General features: G+C 44.2%; 1 protein-coding gene across 2 annotated transcripts in view; it reads right to left on the bottom strand.

The window, feature by feature from the left end:
• The window catches only part of ARHGAP25 (Rho GTPase activating protein 25), a 92,092-nt gene that overhangs the window by 43,978 nt on the left and 28,959 nt on the right, over window positions 1-19,155 (bottom strand). For both annotated transcript variants that reach the window (XM_027555675.1, XM_027555672.1), the window contains exon 2: window positions 4,540-4,739. In XM_027555675.1, the coding sequence (XP_027411476.1) occupies window positions 4,540-4,739 (200 nt within the window). The remainder of the gene's footprint in view (window positions 1-4,539; window positions 4,740-19,155) is intronic.

The following is a 19,155-nucleotide window of genomic DNA, read 5'->3' as shown; positions in this document are numbered from 1 at the left end:
CTGACTTCAGAGAAACCAGATGAAGCAATGGGACAGCTATACCAGGATTGTCTAAAACCATTACTGTAGCACAGACTTAGAGCAATTCACTGAGATTCCGTTTTAAACAACTTCCTTGACAAAGAAATTTTGGAATGAGTTATAGAAAACTAGGTCATGGACTTACAGGGCATTATACTGTTAGAGCTGGACAGACCTTTCTGAGAACTCAGAGGAAAAAATGTACAGATTGCCTTCTCCCAAACCCCCCCCTGGAAGAGCATAAATAAGAGTCCATTACACAGGACTCTGTAATTTACTTAATCATTCTCCTTTGTCAGACACTTTATCCAATGCTTCTCATTTACAAATAGCACTACACATATCTGATTTCTTTTGAAGAGCTTCTTAAAACCAGAATGACAGGGTCATTCTGGATATGATATTTTTGGCTCTTAGAAATCTAGCCAAATTGCTTTCTAGAAAGGCTGCACGTACTCATCATCAGTATACATGAGGGCCTTTTTCATATCATTGCTCTAAGATGATTGCAGCATTTTTGTGTTTTGAGCTTTTTAGGGATGTGTGTTCTTTTTAAATTTACAACTAATTTATATTTTAGTTATAGAGAAAGAGAAAATTAAAGTTTTGTGTAACTCCAGTACTCAGATAACTCAGTTAACCCATCTGTGTATTTCTTTCCAAGTCTTTTCCCGTAAATTACAGATTCATGATTCTTTTTTCCCTCAAAAATGGGATTAGCATATAAATCATCCTCTGCTGTTAAGTGCTTTTTTCCCAAGCAATTAAATTATCAATGTCTTTCATTTTCAAAAAGTATCAATTTCAGCATCAACAGCTGAATTATATTCTATTGTATAAATATATATAAGTTCCCTGATATAACTTAGCCCCTTTTGCTATATATTCTTTCTATGTCACTATTATAAACCCCTACGTTAGGAATGCAGGGTCAAATAATTTGCATTTTTAAAGAGGCATAGGTTGTACAGATTCTCATTTCTACCAATAGTGCATGAGAATTCCTGTTCCCTAGTCTTCACTAATATTGGAATTTCTGGAAAATCTTTGCCGGTTTTATAAAAGGACAATGATGTCTCATTAACTTCCACTGCATGTCTTTAATTACGACTGAGAGTGAAATTTTTTACATATGCCTTTTGCCTATTACATTTCTTTGGGAAATTGTCCGTTTAAGTCCTTTGCTCATTTTCCTATTGCTGTTTCTTATAGGCTCGAGAGTACTTTAGATATGAAGAATATTTACCAGATGTATATGAACAGTTTTTCCTGTTTATTCCTTGCCTTTTCACCTTGTTATTTTGGTTTTTAAGATAGAGAAATTTCTATTTATGCAATTAAAATCAGCTTAAGAAATTAAAATGTGCTTAAGAAATACCTGCTTCCCAAAGATCATGCAGGTAATTACACTTTCTTCTAGGATCTTTATGAACTTGTTTTCACACGTAAGTCTATTCCATCCAGCATCATGAATGGTGTGAAACATAGGGTGGAAATAGACCTTTATTTTTTTCCCACGAATTTAGTTTATATCTTTGATTTCACTTCAAGATATCTGCAATGTCTATGGATCCCAAAACAATGTTAAATGATAGTATAATAAAAGTTCTTTAGTTTGTATAGATTTTTATTTATCTTAACGAAATAATGATAGATACATGAAAAGTCTACAAGATGTCCACTTAATTCTTGTTTGTTACAGTAATATAGAAACATCAGCCCAAATTCTCAACTAATTTCTAGGATGAAATTGGTTAAAAAATTATAGAATGTCCACACAAGAAATTATTTTGCCACCACTAAGAATTACATTGTAGAAGAATATTTAATAATAAGGGACAATATTCATGACATATTATTAATTTTTAATTAAAATATTATTATACTAATTTTGCACTTAGAATAGACATTTCTAAATGTGTATGCATAGAAAAAACTGGAAGAATTGAGGATTTGGGTAGCTATTTCTTCCTAATGGAATAATTTTTATTTTCTACTTTCTGATTTTTTGCATCCTCCAAATTTCCTACCATGTTCCCATATGGCTTTTGTAGTCAAAATGTTCATACCCATATAATGTAAAATATTCTAAGAAACTATCATTTTATTACTAAAAGCTTTTTTAAAAAACTTTTTATATCTGAAATGAGTTTTGAATTTTATCAAATTCTCTTTTCAGCCATCTCTTTAGGGGATGTGTAATTTTTCTCATTTGACTTCTGGATCTTGACTTATTGGCTTGATACATTAATAGGTTTCCTAAAATATAAGCCACACTTGTCATCCTCGAAGCAGCTTTACTAATTTAATCCTGAGAGGATTCTGAGTTTCCTCACCCCAAGGTAAGGGAAAAAAGTTAAGACCACCAATAAATTTATTTTATCCTTTGACATCAGTTTATGCTTTTACAAAACAACTTTTTACATGTGCTTCATATAATCCTGTGGCAGATAACTGTCTCATTTTACAAAAGAAGAAAGAGGGGTCTAGAAAAATTAAATAATTACATGGCCGGATAGTAGTCGAACCAAACATAAGCTCCCCCCCTACACCTCAGTGAAGTAAGTCTCACTGAGCTGCCCTTTCTGCTAATTTCAGAAGGCCAACACATTGCTATCTCCCTCACTCTTCGCAGATGGGAAGACTTCCTGACTCACTATTAACGCACTAGGAACTCCATCTTAGCCTGTAATTGCTTGACTCTGATGGGGTCTGTTTGTCAAGTGAAGAAAGTCTGGTTTCTACACACAGGACACTGATCAAGAGCTCAATCAGTGGTGGGGTCTCCAGCCCCTCTCCAGCCTCTGTAGGAACAAACACTCCCAGCCCTCTGGGTGGAGGGGCAACCAGGCATTGCTGATGTGTTACAGAGCCTCAAGCCCGCCCTTAGAGAGAACTGTCCTCTTCCAAAAGAAACTTCTCATTTCTTTACATACCCTGTCACCCACTTCTAATATCTTCACCCTTCTTGGGGACTTTTTCCCTGCCTCCAGAAGGTTCTAGACTCTGTTCTCCCTAGTAAACCCTTTCCAGCCAAGCCTACTCTTTCACCTCCACCACTCTAGGAGAGGGTGTCCAGCCCTCCTGGTTGCCTTGAGACATACAGTTAACACCTGGGGCTTCTCAGATGTCAGTAACATCTCCTTTTGCTCTCATTTACCACAATGGCCATGAGGCCGGAAGAAAAGACCCAAGCCCAAGATTTAGGATCAAAGCCCTCTCTAGCCCCATCCACTCCACCTGGAAATCCCGTTTACTGTACTTTCAAAGTATACCAGGCAATCTGGTCATTTTCCTGCAGCCCCCAACTCCTGTTGAGATTTTAAACATTATAGCCTCTCATCTAAATCACCCTTATGCCTCTCCACTTCCGCCTTGGATTATTTTGGACCATGGTAGCCAGAGCCATCTTTTTACAACACACACCAAGAATGACCCCTTTCTGCTGGAAACCTTGTTAGGCCTCCCATTTACCTCAGTATGAAGGCTCAAGTCCTCACAGAGGCCTACCGTGTCCTTTGCAATTTGCACCCCCACCTCCTGCCCTCTCCTTTCTGACTCATCCCCTCTGATACTCTCATTCTCGAACTCTTACATCCCCACTCTGCTGTCCTTGCTATTTCCCACTCGTGTCAGACACACTCTACCTCAGGCCTCAGGGCCTTTGCATTGCCTGTCCCTGCCACCTGGAGTGCTCTTTCCCCAGAGATCTGCCTGGCCAATTACCACTCCTCCTTAATCTTTGCTCAGATGTCCCACTCTTCATGAAATCATCCTGACCACCCTTCTTGAAATAGTACCAAGTCCCTCAAATGACCAATCCCCCTAGTCCTCTCTATTTTTTTCCTCATAGAAATAGTCATTTTCTAACAAACCACATACTTGTCTTAATGATTATGTTTATTTTCTGTCTTCCCCACCCCGTCTTCTAAGTTCTACATGCCAGGGTTTTTTTTTTGTTTTTTTTTTTTTAATCTGTTTTACTCACTGGGGTTATTTCAATTCCCCAAAACACTGCCTGGTGCAAAGCAGATGCTCAACAAATACTGATTGAACAGACAAATAAATCAAAGCCTCAGATCAGTTTTCCTGAACCCAAATCCACTCTCCCTGAGCCCTTGTGCTCTGCATCACCATCAAGACCACGCTGTCACGGAGTCTCCTTCGCTGTTCGCCTGAAACTATCACAGCATTGTTAATTGGCTATATCCCAATACAAAATAAAAAGTTAAAAAGAAAAGACCACAGCTGCCAGGCTTGACTTTGTGCTGTGTTTAGGAACAGCCCCAGTGATCATCTTGGGGCTCCATGGAGCATCATCACCATGTCATCTCTGAAGCCCAGTTTATATTATCTTGACAAGGCTGAGAAAGACAGAGAAGTCCTTTCGAATGGACAGGATGTTATCCTAGTGAGAAGCCCCCTGTGAGTTTGTAGGAATCTCCGGCGCTCTATCCGCCTCCCACGCCCGGGAGGGGACCGCTGTAGGAAGAAGGTGCAAAAAGCCTGGTTGGGTACCTGTGGCTTTACGTCCTCCTCGTCCTTGTAGTAATAGAGCTGCTGCGCCCTCAGCACGAAGTACCTCTGCTGCCAGTTTCTCACGATGGACCTCTGCTTCTTCAGCCAGCCCATCTTGATGGGCCTTTCCAGCGGGTTGGGGGTGGATGCAGGGTGAAAGGCTGCCATCTGCTCTCCGGTCATCACGCTCCTTGACCGAGCTGTGGAGAGGGACAGACAGGCGGGCTGACCTGGGCTGTAAGCAGTGTGCAGGGAGGGCCCGGGAGGCACTGGGCCCCAGCCTGGCCGGGCTCAGGGCTCCAGATCTGCTGCAGAGAGGATGCCCCGGGACCCAGCGAACCAGCCGAGGGGCCCACTCCCACCAGCGCCGGCCCTGGGGCTCTCCACCCGCAAGGTCCGGCAGCTGGAGTCTGCTCCCTCCTTCTACAAAGCCAGAGATTGGCTGGAGCCGTCTGAAGAGGAAGTGGCCGCAGCATCTGACAAAAGGTGCTTCCTTTTTCCTGCGTGGGAGTCAATATCTGACAAGAGAGGGGAGAAAATAGTGCCTCTTGCTCTCAGGGTTCAGGGTGAGTCCCACGCAGCTGCAGAGCCCCCAGAAGCTGCCTGACTTCTTCCGCAGAAGGAGTTGCTGTGTTCCCCAACCTCACTGTCTGGTTCTGCCCTGCCCCGGCTGCCCTCAATAGCCCCTTACCCCGACCTTACAGCCACCATGCAGGATGTGGGCACCTCCCAAATCCTTCTGCTCAGGGTCGTCAAGTGCCTTCTGTCCCCCTGCCCACTGGGCGAGTTCACAGCCCTTTCTGCTGGACCAAGGGCCTCCTGTGGCTGCCTTCCCATTACCCTTTCGGTTGGGTTGCCCCTTCCGTGTGGCTGACAGCATACAAGCATTTGAAAGGAACATGAGTCTGCCGACAGGACACAGAAGCAGAATTTGAATCCAGACCCTTCAACCCACTGCACTGTGTAGTTTCCTTTTGCTTTCACAGGAGAGCTCTGCCTGTCATCAGATTAGGTCCAGGCGACCACAGCTTGTCTCCATGGTAACTCCCACTGAGGATAACTCTCTCCTTCCCTCCTTTCCACAGCAATCGGTCAGCCAACTGGGGGGTCCCCCGCGGGTCAGCACATCCTTTCTCTGTTTCTCCCTTCCTTGTTTCCCAGCTGGTTCAACAGTGCCCTTAAAATCATGTTGGCACTCCCTGTCTCCTCAACCTTGTGCTAAGTGAACTCCGTACCTGTCAGTCTGCTGTGTCTGCAGTTTCCTACTTGCTGGAGGAAGTCTCCATCTTATAATCCCTTTGTCCAGTTTTTGTCAGTTCCCAGAACGTTCATGACGTTGCTGAACTAAGCCAGCTCCTCTCTCAGCCCATCTCATCTCACCTGGTTAAAGACCGGTTTTTCCTTTCTTGGATCTTTCAGCCTGGATACATCAGGCAACTTCTCTGAGCCTGTTTCCTCACTTGTTAAACTAAGATCATCATAGCCCCTATTCTATGGAATTGCTGTGGAGATTAAATGAATATATATGTATGTATGTATATATATATATATACCACTTTGCACAGTCTCTCGTCCAAGGTGAACAAATGTCACTCATTATTTTTATCAACAGATGACTTTACTTCCTACTTTGAAGATGGAGATCACCATTGAGGATCTCCTAAGCTTCCCTGTTCGTTTCAAAATGTTGCTCCATCATCAAACCTTCCTTCTTCCTTCATTCCCACCTTCAGTGCATTGAAGCAACAACTTCTCTCATGGCTTTTGATTCCCTGTTGGTTTTTCATCCTGTATTTCTGTTCACGACATGCTTTCAAATACCAGAATTGTATACAGCATTACAGAGTTTTTCTTCCACTGACTCTAATTGGATCCAGAGTTATCACCCTATTTATATATTTCATCCTGTATTGCTGTCTGAGATGGACTCTTCCCTAACTAGGCTTCCTTGACCCCACAAAGGGTCTGCGTTCCTGCCACATACTGTCATTCCCAAGGTGCAGCTTGCAGCATCACCCCTTGCCTCTCACCAGGGACTGGAGGGGTCAGCCTGTGTTGTACACCAGGACACAAGACATACTTAATTCAACCTCCTTTGCACAGACATCATAACAGTGCAGATACCCCATTGTAGTAAAAAGTAACTTGACATTCTGATGACAATTCAGCAGCACGCTAGCCACACATTTGCTTTATATCCATGTGTCCTGGCCTGCCAGTTAAGGATTTTATCTTAGATCTTGCTCTTCCCTTTACTGCTGTCTTCAAGGTCTTCCATCTGTAACTCAAAGAACAGCCACTGTGGGGCTGATCACTTGCTCTAAGGCTGTTTCAGTGCTCCGAGGGAACCCGAGGAGGGTTTGGGTAGGAGTACCCAAAGGGAGGAGGGAATTTGAAGTGTCTCTCTAGGCCAGAGACTGTCACTTGGAAAGACTCACATTTGTACTAGAAAGAGGGCAGAAGTGGAAAGAATGGTTTGTATTCAGAATTTTGGAAGAAGACTGAAGAGTGAGGGATTCTGACGGATGCACAGGGATCTTCTCTCACCTCAATAGCCTCTGTGTAGCCCAGCTCAATGGGACTCATGTGATCATTCAGCTGAAGCAGCACCAGACTTGGGAGGGATGGCATCCCTCCTAGCGAGTGCTTAATGAGAAACGTTCATATGGCTTCTAGGATGGTGCCACTAAAGGCAGCCTGTGCAGGAGAGCAGGGAATCGGGTGGGTACCATGTGGTGGTTCTGAAGACTCTGGTATCCCCAGACTCAGGCTATGCCCCACCCCCACCAAGAGATCCACAGAAACTGTTAGAACTCCTCCAGGAGATAGGAGAAACCAGAGGACTCCAGAAGCACTGACGAAGTAGGAGCAGTGGAGCAGGACCCAAAAAGACACTGGAGACTGAAGAGAACCAACTCAGTGAAGAAGAATTCAGATGCTTGGATAGCTCTGGGAAATTTTTCATGCTCTATAGTGGCAAAAATTGTGACAGTTGGACCATAAAGAAGGCTGAGTGCTGAAGAACTGATGCTTTCAAACTGTGGTGCTGGAGAAGACTCTTGAGAATCCCTTGAAATGCAAGGAGATCAAACCAGTCAATCCTAAAGAAAGTCAACCCTAAATAATCATTGGAAGAACTGATGCTGAAGCTCCAACACTTCGGCCACCCGATGCGAAGAGCTGATTCATTGGAATAGACCCTGATGCTGGGAAAGATTGAGGGTAGGAGAAGGGGGTGACAGGATGAAATGACTGGATGGTATCATTGACTCAACGGACATGAGTTTGAGCCAAGTCCGGGAGACAGCAAAGGACAGGGAAAGCTGGTGTGCCACAGTCCATGGGGTCACAAACAGTCGGACACAACCGAGCGACTGAACAACAACAACAAAAGTGGCCAAAACAGCAGTAACAGAAACAAACATGCAAGCTCACACCTCCCCCCAGAAGCATCCGTGCATCGTAGAAGAGCCTGGCAGAGGAAGAGTAGATATACGAAGCTTATATCCTCAGACTTGGTTAAGAGGGGTCTTGATGTCCTGGAGGCGAGTGAGTGACCACTTTGTCCACACGTGTGGGATCTAGGCCTTGGCTGACCATCTGTTATATTTCAGAAATTATCCCATTCACCCGTACGTCCATCAAATGTGATGTGAGTTGGGGCACTGGGCCATGAGTACAGGTGATTCAGAACAAATTCTCACTGCTAGAATCAGGCCTGAATACTGGGGAGATGATAGCAGAGTTTCTGATGAGACAGTAAAGAAGCCGGGGCTCCTTCTGTCCCACATCAGAGCTGTCTCCCACCTCGGCCCTCAGTAAGGCCCCTCAGCCAACCCGTTCATCATGAGATGAGTCAAATACCAGAGAAGAAAGCCTGATGGGCCCTAAGTTGGACTTAGTTTTAACTACATTTCCTGATTTTTTCCTTCGAACAGTCTCTCTTCTCTGTGGGTGTGACTTGTTCCTGAATAAAGTAAACAAAGAAATCTGTTACTATTTATGGGAGCTGTTTCTCATAATAAAAATAATAAGTGTAATAAGTTTTGCTTGTAAGCCAGTCATCACATACTACTGCATGCTCCCAGCCCTTCAGGCAGGAAGTCTGAGCTGGACTGTGGGCTGGAGAGGGGGTGGCGAGTGGCCAGTGAGGCAAGGTGGGCAGTTGGAAGGCAGTTGTTAAAAAGTTTACAGAACACTCTAGGGATGTGGGAAATCCACCTTTACTCTCATAGATAAAGAAAGAATAGGCCCCACGACCTGCACTGACCAATAATATAGTAACCACTTGTTATGACTGGCTACATACATCAAAGTGAATTAGAATAAATTAAATTCAGTGCCTTGTTCACACCAGCCACATCTCAAGGGCTCAATATCCCATGAGGCTCATGGCTAGTAATAGACAATATAGAGTATTTCCATCATCACAGAAAGTTCTATTGGTTGGCACTTCAAGCATGAGATGAAACAGGCCATAACGGTGGGAGTATCATTTCATCAAATAGAGAAATGAAACTGGAGGGTCCAGACAAGAAGTGGCTTCTGATGGCAGAGTTAGAAGTTCAGCCTTGATCTGAGAGGTTAGAGGGAGCCAGCTCACCTATCTGAGCAAGAGAGGTCTGTGGTAAAATAGACAAGTGATTTAATTGAACTGAATAGGTTGCACTCTAGTCTGCAGGTGAGGGAGGGCAAGATGAGACACAGAAAAAAAGACACAGAAGAATTTCCATATTCTCAGTGATGAAGTTTCTACAGTAGAAGTTAGGTGCTTTTTGCCCCAAATTGGAATGAGAAAAAATTAAAGGAGGAAGTTTAAACAGAGAAGTCAGCTGGGGAGGCATTATCACTTCCTTTCTTTATCTTCTCATCTTCTGACCCCTTCCCCTCCAGATAATCAATCACAAAATCTTCTAAGGTCTACTTCGCAGATGTTTCTTCCAACTTCTCCCAACTCTGCATCCGTTTAGATTCTATTTTAGAAGCTGTGAACATGTGAGTGAGATGGGAATAGTTCGGTCAAAGCCAGAAATCTCTGAAGATATTTTCTCAATATGTTGATCTGAGCAGTGCATTAGTCTGGGAACCTTGTTTAAATAAATTTGAAAAGGGGGTAGAATTTACATGGCTGCCCCCCAGACACCCTCTTCTGAGCTGTGGACTCATCTACCCAACTGCCCACATGTACCACCGTGAAGATCTTAAGGTCATGTGTTGCTAGTTGAACTTAACCACTTCCTCCCCCATCTCCTACCCATTCTTCATGTTGTGCAACAGACACATTCAAACCTGCTTTTCTATGGTTTGTTGTGACTGACCTCTTCCCAGTCAACCAGCCAATCCAGAAGGCTGCTCCATTCCTACATCCTCACAATCAACAGCTTTCTTTCTCTCTGATCCCTCCTCCATTTTGGGGGGCCCAAAAATCTCCCTGGATTTCTACAATAGTTGCCTGACCTGTCTCCCTCCCACCAATCTCACCTCTAACCCACTGATAACATTGTTTACGACATGGATCTTCTGAAACACAAGTCTAACCATGTCACTCTTTGACCTAGAAGCCTTCAATGACCCTCCAACATCTTTATCCCAAAAGATGAAGGCTAAACTACCTACCATGGGATTCAGAATCCTTTGTGATTTTCCTATGGTGTTTCCTGCCCTTCCTCCATACCCATCCTGAACTTTATCCATGACAATATTCTAGTCTCTCTGCTGGAATATTCTCCCACCCATCCTTAGCCACCCCCAGTTGGACCTCTTGGAATGTTCTTGTTCATTCTTTAAGACTTCTGGCCACACATCCCACAAGAAGCCTTTTCAGCTCAGACAGACTCAATCAAGCCCTGGGCTCTGGTCTCTCTTAGCTGGGGATACATGTCCTTCAAAACACTTATCATGCCTTCTGGTCCTTTTCTTATTCTGTCTTCCCTCTCTACTTGAACTCTAACAGGACAAGTGTCAGCCTATGTCTGCCTCTTAAAACATGGGCATTAAATGGAGGTCATAATTGTTAGCATTATTATCATAGTATAGATTTGATTTTATATTAAATGAGAGAAAAGATAGAAATGATGAAAGGAAAGAGATGAAGGAAGGAAGAGGAAAGGAGGAAAGGAAAAGGGGAAAACTAACTGGACAGTGTACAATATTCTGGGTACAAATCCAGAGGTCTGAATTAGGATGATGGCAGGGGGACAGAGAGCACAGGAGAGGTAATGGTGAGGTGGATCACTGGAGCCCCACACCCGGCTGAACAGGAGGTGGGGGTGAGGTTTGGGGTTTGAGTGGCTCAGGTGAGGGGGCCTTCTCCATCCATTCATTCTATGCATATTGGCTAAGCACTTGGCACAGACTGGAAACAGGGACTGGATCTGGGATCTAAGATCAGCTAGAAATAACCCTGCCTCCAGACAGTTCATAGACCTCAGAGGCCCTTTTGTAGATGCAAAGAAAGAAGCAGAGAGCGTGGTGGGTTGGAATGGGCAGGAAAGTCCTGTTCTGGGTGTGATGAAATATAAGGGTGGGCTGCTGATAGCAGCCATGAAATTAAAAGATGCTTACTCCTTGAAAGGAAAGTTATGACCAACCTAGACAGCATATTAAAAAGCAGAGACATTACTTTGTCAACAAAAGTCTGTCTAGTCGAGGCTATGGTTTTCCCAGTGGTCACATATGGATGTGAGAGTTGGACTATAAAGAAAGCTGAGTGGTGAAGAATTGATGCTTTTGAACTGTGCAGTTGGAGAAGACTCTTCAGAGTACCTTGGACTGCAAGGAGATCCAACCAGTCCATCCTAAAGGATATCAGTCTTGGGTGTTCATTGTAGGGACTGATGTTGAAGCTGAAACTCCAATACTTTGGCCACCTGATACGAAGAGCTGACTCATTTGAAAAGACCCTGATGCTGAAGGCAGGAGAAGGGGACGACAGAGGATGAGATGGTTGGATGGCATCACCGACTCAATGGACATGGGTTTGGGTGGACTCCGGAGGTTGGTGATGGACAGGGAGGCCTGGCATGCTGCGATTCATGGGGTTGCAAAGAGTTGGACATGACTGAGCGACTGAACTGAACCGAACTGAGAGCTTTTGACTTCCCCAGAATTCTGGTTTTGACAGGTGAGGCCTATGTGTTCAGAAAGAGGTTATTGGGGGAAAAGAGGTATAAGTGAAAGGATGTGAGAGTCTCCTATCTGGAAAGTAACATAACAGATGTTCAGAAATCAAAGAAAAAGCTGAGCCCAGGGGAGACTAGCATTGAGGGAAACATTTTTAAATCAGGGCACTGGAGATCAACTTAGATACAAGGCAGAAAAGTTACTGTTTTCCTTCTCTTTACAGAGAGCTTGTACTAGGTGTAAGTGTGGAAGAAGGGAAGTACAGCAAGAAAATCCAGTCTCCCCAAGAGTTTAGTGATGGAGCAGGGGCTGATGCCTGGAAGGGATGTGAAAGGAGAGGCTGTCATTCCACGCTAAGCAAAGATCCAGGGCCAGTATTGGCCCATCTCACACCCCTGGGCCAGGAGCTGTCCTGGAGGAGAGGATAGTACCCCTGGAGGGATGGATGTAGCCACTCGCCAGCTAACAGCTTCATGAGAGGAGCATTGGCTGGGTTTCAGCCCTGATCACTCTTTCTGCCAAGACTCTCGACCACACACTTACACAAACGTCCATGTTCTGTTAGAGGACCCTTAAGGGTACAGGTACTGTTCAAAAGCAAGAGGTCCTTTATAAAGAAGTGTTTGAGCTTCTGATCTCAGTGTTCACTTTCAGAAAAGCATATTTGGCTGTGTAGGTGAGCAAAGGCCCCATGGCTTGGAAATAAATAGCTCTTTTTTAATTTATGCTTTTATAGAAGCCTAGTTGAATGTTGTGTTAATTACCATTGCACAAAAAAGTGACTCAGTTACATATATGTCTGTGTGTGTATGTTAGTCACTCAGTCATGTCTGACTCTTTGTGACTTGATGGACAGTAACCACCAGGCTCCTCTGTCCATGGAATTCTCCAAGAAGAATACTGGAGTGGGTTGCCATTCCCTTCTCCAGGGGGTCTTCCTGACCCAGAGATTGAGCCCGGTCTCCTGCATTGCAGGTAGATTCTTTACCAACTGAGCCACCAGGGAGTCATGTGCCCACATTCCTTTTCATATTCTTTCCTTTTTCTTTATGGTTTATAACAGGATATTGGATATAGTTCCCTGTGCTATACAGTAGGACCTTATGTATCCATCCTATATTTAATAGTTTGCACCTGTTAACCCCAAACTCCCAGTCCATCCCGCTCCTTCCCCCACTATTCCCTTGGTGTTCACAAGTGTGTTCTCTATGTCTGTGAGTCTGTTCCTATTTTGTAGATGATTTCATTTACGCCATATTTTAGATCCCACATATAAGTGATATTATATGTTATTAGTCTTTCTCTTTCTGACTTACTTCACTTAGTATGATAACCTCTAGTTGCATCCATGTTGCTTCAAATTGTATTATTTTCATCCTTTTTATGGCTCAGTCTGAATTTGGCAATAAGGAGTTCATGATCTGAGCCACAGTCAGCTCCTGATCTTGTTTTTGCTGACTGTATAGGGCTTCTCCATCTTTGGCTGCAAAGAATATAATCAATCTGATTTCTGTGTTGATCATTTGGTGATGTCTCTGTGTAGAGTCTTCTCTTGTGTTGTTGGAAGTGGGTGTTTGCTATGACCAGTGCGTTCTCTTGGCAAGACTCTATTAGCCTTTGCCCTGCTTCATTCCATATTCCAAGGCCAAATTTGCCTGTTACCCTAGATGTTTCTTGACTTCCTACTTTTGGATTCCAGTCTCCTATAATAAAAAGAGCATCTTTTTTGGCTGTTAGTTCTAAAAGTCTTGTAGGTCTTCATAGAACCGTTCAACTTCAGCTTCTTCAGTGTTACTGGTTGGGGTGTAGACTTGGATTACTGTGATATTGAATGGTTTGCCTTGGAAACAAACAGAGATCATTTGTTGTTTTTGAGATTGCATCCAAGTATTGCATTTTGGACTCTTTTGTTGACCTTGATGGCTACTCCATTTCTTCTAAGGGATTCCTGCCCACAGTAGTAGATATAATGGTCATCTGAGTTAAATTCACCTATTCCAGTCCATTTTAGTTCGCTGATTCCTAGAATGTCGACATTCACTCTTGCCATCTCCTGTTTGACCACTTCCAATTTGCCTTGCTTCATGGGCCTAACATTCCAAGTTCCTATGCAATATTGCTCTTTACAGCATCAGACCTTGCTTCTATCACCAGTCACACCCACAGCTTGGTATTGTTTTTGCTTTGGCTCCATCCCTTCATTCTTTCTAGAGTTATTTCTCCAGTGATCTCCAGTAGCATATTGGGCACATACCGACCTGGGTAGTTCCTCTTTCAGTATCCTATCATTTTGCCTTTTCATATTGTTCATGGGGTTCTCAAGGCAAGAATACTGAAGTGGTTTGCCATTCCCCTCTCCACCAAATTCAGACTTAAATTGAAGAAAGTAGGGAAAACCACTAGACCACTCAGGTATGACCTAAATCAAATACCCTATGATTATACAGTGGAAGCGAGTAATAGATTTAGGGGACTAGATATGATAGATAGAGTGCCTGATGAACTATGGACGGAGGTTCACGACATTGTACAGGAGACAGGGATCAAGACCATCCCCATGGAAAAGAAATGCAAAAAAGTAAAATGTCTGTCTGGGGAGGCCTTACAAATAGCTGTGAAAAGAAGAGAAGTGAAAAGCAAATGAGAAAAGGAAGGATATAAGCATCTGAATGCAGAGTTCCAAAGAACAGCAAGGAGAGATAAGGAAGCCTTCCTCAGTGATCAATGCAGAGAAATAGAGGAAAACAACAGAATGGAAAAGACTGGAGATCTCTTCAAGAAAATTAGAGATACCAAGGAAACATTTCATGCAAAGATGGGCTCGATAAAGAACAGAAATGGTAGGGACCTAACAGAAGCAGAAGATATTAAGAAGAGGTGGCAAGAATACACAGAAGAACTGTACAAAAAAGATCTTCACGACCAAGATAATCAGGATGGTGTGATCACTCACCTAGAGCCAGACATCCTGGAATGTGAAGTCAAGTGGGCCTTAGAAAGCATCACTACGAACAAAGCTAGTGGAGGTGATGGAATTCCAGTGGAGCTATTTCAAATCCTGAAAGATGATGCTGTGAAAGTGCTGTACTCAATATGTCAGCAAATTTGGAAAACTCAGCAGTGGCCACAAGACTGGAAAAGGTCAGTGTTCATTCCAATCCCAAAGAAAGGCAATGCCAAAGAATGCTCAAACTACTGCACAATTGTACTCATCTCACACGCTAGTAAAGTAATGCTCAAAATTCTCCAAGCCAGGCTTCAGCAATACGTGAACCGTGAACTTCCAGATGTCCAAGCTAGTTTTAGAAAAGGCAGAGGAACCAGAGATCAAATTGCCAACATCTGCTGGATCATGGAAAAAGCAAGAGAGTTCCAGAAAAACATCTATTTCTGCTTTATTAACTATGCCAAAGCCTTTGACTGTGTGGATCACAATAAACTGTGGAAAATTCTGAAGGAGATGGGAATACCAGACCACCTGACCTGCCTCTTGAGAAACCTATGTGCAGGTCAGGAAGCAATAGTTAGAACTGGACATGGAACAACAGACTGGTTCCAAATAGGAAAAGGAGTAGGTCAAGGCTGTATATTGTTAACTTGCTTAGTTAACTTATATGCAGAATATATCATGAGAAACGCTGGGCTGGAAGAAGCACAAGCTGGAATCAAGATTGCCTGGAGAAATATCAATAAGCTCAGATATGCAGATGACACCACCCTTATTGCAGAAAGTGAAGAGGAACTAAAAAGCCTCTTGATGAAAGTGAAAGAGGAGAGTGAAAAAGTTGACATAAAGCTCAGCATTCAGAAAACTAAGATCATGGCATCTGATCCCATCACTTCATGGGAAATAGATGGGGAAACAGTGGAAACAGTGCCAGACTTTATTTTTGGGGCTCCAAAATCACTGCAGATGGTGATTGCAGCCATAAAGTTAAAAGATGCTTACTCCTTGGAAGGAAAGTTATGACCAACCTAGATAGCATATTCAAAAGCAGAGACATTACTTTGCCAACAAAGGTCCATCTAGTCAAGGCTATAGTTTTCCCAGTGGTCATGTATGAATGTGAGAGTTGGACTGTGAAGAAAGCTGAGTGCCGAAGAATTGATGCTTTTGAACTGTGGTGTTGGAGAAGACTTTTGAGAGTCCCTTGGACTGCAAGGAGATCCAACCAATCCATTCTAAGGGAGATCAGTCCTGGATGTTCATTGGAAGTACTAATGCTAAAGCTGAAACTCCAATACTTTGGCCAGCTCATGCGAAGAGTTGACTCATTGGAAAAGACTCTGATGCTGGGAAGAATTGGGGGCAGGAGGAGAAGGGGACGACAGAGCATGAGATGGCTGCATGGCATCACCAACTCGATGGACATGAGTTTGAATAAACTCCGGGGGTTGGTGATGGACAGGGAGGCCTGGCCTGCTTTGATTCATGGGGTTTCAAAGAGTCAGACATGACTGAGCAACTGAACTGAACTATGGCTCAGTATAAGGAATAAATATCTTTGTGCTTTTTATTGCATGTCTGCAGGTGCTAGAGCTATGAAGCAGTTCTTGAGACAAGGACCATGTCTTATTCATTTGGTATCATGAAGGAGCACCCTCACTGTGTCTTGCTCAGAAAAGCTAATTGGAAGTAACAAAGAGAGAGGAGGAAAGTGTGTGTGTGTGTGTGTGTTAGAAGGGGAGAAAATAATGTTGAATAAGGCTCAGCAGGTAAAGAATCCACCTACGATGCAGGAAGCACAGGAAGAGGGGGTTTGATCCTTGGGTCCAGAAGATTCCCAGGGGAGGAAATAGCAAGCCATACCAGTATTACTGCCTGAAAAAAAAATCTCATGGACAGAGGAGTCTGGCGGGCTACAGTTGAAAGAGTCTCAATGAGTCAGACAGGACTGAGCTGCTAAGCCCACACACAGGCAGAAGATTCATAGGATATGTTCTCTTTAACAAAGAAACTTATATCCTTTAAATTAACCAACCAGTAAAATTTCTTGGGCATTTCCTGTGTGCAGAGCATGCTGCTAGGTAATGTGCAGAGTTTAAAATATAGAGGAAACCCTCTAAATGAGTGAACTCAAGACTTACAAGGCTTCAAACATTTGCTGTGCAGCCTGGCACACAAAAATACATTCTACTGCACCCTGATGTCTATAGTTGACTCCACTCTGACCTAGTTATTGGTGGACCAGAGCCCTCTCATATTCCTCTTGTATAAAAAGGGGATTCATTGTTGATCACAAACCGCAAAGTGTGAAAAGACAGAAGTTCAGGCGTGAGAAAGTAGATTCCCAGGGACAGGGATTTTTATAAACTTTTTTCACCAGTCTAACCACACCTCCTAGAAAAGCATTTGGTCAACTAAAGGTTGTCAGTAAATATTTCTTGAGTGAATAAAATAAATATTTTAGTGAGAAATGTGAGTCATCACCAGACATTGTATATATTTGCAACCAAGGGATTTCTAGATATGTTCACTTGTGCCCATGCAGTCAGAGCAGCCAGGGAAGATGAAACCCCTGATGTGAAAGATCCACACAAACAGTGCTGTGTTTAGTGAGGTCTTAGCTGTGCCAGCCACCGTGCAAGCACACTATCAGGGTCAAGTCCAGCGTGGTTGAATGCTCACCCTGTGTCTTCACGGAAAGCTCTAAATTTTACAGACCAGTAACTGGAGCTCAGAGAAGTGAAGTGACTGGCCCAGGTACACGGCAAGAAATCTAATTTCAAAGCCCAGAATCCATACCCAGGCACACAGTCCATAGAGGCACATGTGCTGTGCACGAAGTTGTTTCAGTCGTGTCTGACTCTTCGTGACCCTGTGGACTGTAGCCCGCCAGGCTCCTCTGTCCACGGGATTTCCCAGGCAAGAATACTGAAGTAGGTTGCCATTTCCTTCTCCAGGGGATCTTCCTGACCCAGGGTTTGAACCTGCGTCTCTTAAGTCTCCAGCATTGACAGTGGGTTCTCTACCACTAGCACCACCTAAGAGCCCACAGAGAGGCACGTATTGTAGTGGCAAAGAGAGACACTGGGAGTGGGAATCGTGTGTAAAAATTCACAGAGCTAGACAGTCAGAGGGAAGTGAAGAGGAGCCAGTTCCCCGCCCATCGTGGGAGACACCTGCCTTGGCCTCCACCCATCTTGCTGCAATGTCATGTGTAAACCACTCTGTGCTACTTTTTCCGTCCAACGTAAGCTCTGCAGGGCTCAGCAGGCCTTGATGAAAGAGCGATGGGGAACAGTAGCACTGAAACCGCCACCCGGCACCAAGGCGGTGCTGACACCCCCACGGGAAAATGGACATATTAGGCAGTCCTGCCGCGCCTTACTGGCTCTCTGCACAAGCTCCTTCGAGGAGACCTGAGCAGATCCCAGGGGCTGAGACCTGGGAAGTAGGAACTTGGAACCAACCCCAGGGGGCCCAGCACTCGGTGCACAGGGCAGCTCACAGCGGATCCCCCACGTGGCTGAGGGGGCAGCCCTGGCAGCCGTGGGAAACAGTAGCCCCTCATGGCTGCCTCCTGGAGATGGTCACTAGGGGTCATTACACCATTGCCTAGACCCTCCATACACCCTGCACACACACCCATACACTCATACACACCCACACACTCACAGTCACCCCCTACACACTCATACATAGCCACACACATTTGCACACACACACACACTCACACCCACCCCTTCCACACTCATACATAGCCACATTCGCGCGTGCACACACACACACTTACATTTACCCACACACATATACTCCCCACACTCACACCTAAACTTACACATCCGTTCGCACTCACATACAGTCACACACCCACCCACACACTATCCGCCCCACCACACATGCAGACCCTCGGATATCCAGTTAACAGACTGTGGGAAGACAGCTTTCCTAGGAAAAAAATGACGTCTTTTAACTTCAGAACCTCCAGGCCCACTTTTTCTCCTCCTCTTCTCTTTTCCTTCTCCAAGGCAAACTGACCTCTATTTTGAAACACCCACTATTCATGGAGGTGGGGAGCTTTAAAAAATCTTTCCACTTTCAAAACCTGGCATTTAGATTTTAGAATACATTTATCCTGTGATTACTCTCCTGGAATTTTGTCATAAATTCTCAGTTTCATTTTTAACTTTGGCTTGAAAATCTTTGCTCCACCCCCACCCCTGCAAAAGGTAATGAGATGTAAGACCGAGGACAGCTCTGTGCACCCAGAATGAGGTCACATGGGCCTACCCAGGACACTGGCCTTGAGACAAATTCACAAGACAGAATTCAAAGAAATACCTAAAGTTGTTCCTTGAATACCTGCCTCCAGACCCAGGACCTGTGCAGGTTTAATGCTCCTGTGTTCTATAGCTCAGAGACATTCATTGTTTGACAAGTGAGCCTTTCAGTCTAAAAAAGCAAACTCTGCCTTGCAAAGGGGCTTAACACACACAGCTACGTCTTTTGTAGAAATAGGTAAGAATGTGGTCTCCGTAGATTACGAAGAA

The sequence above is a fragment of the Bos indicus x Bos taurus genome, chromosome 11 (genome assembly GCF_003369695.1).
Source record: "Bos indicus x Bos taurus breed Angus x Brahman F1 hybrid chromosome 11, Bos_hybrid_MaternalHap_v2.0, whole genome shotgun sequence".
NCBI lineage: Eukaryota > Metazoa > Chordata > Mammalia > Artiodactyla > Bovidae > Bos > Bos indicus x Bos taurus.
Note: the sequence above shows the minus strand (reverse complement) of the source record. Positions and strands in the feature narration are given on the sequence as shown.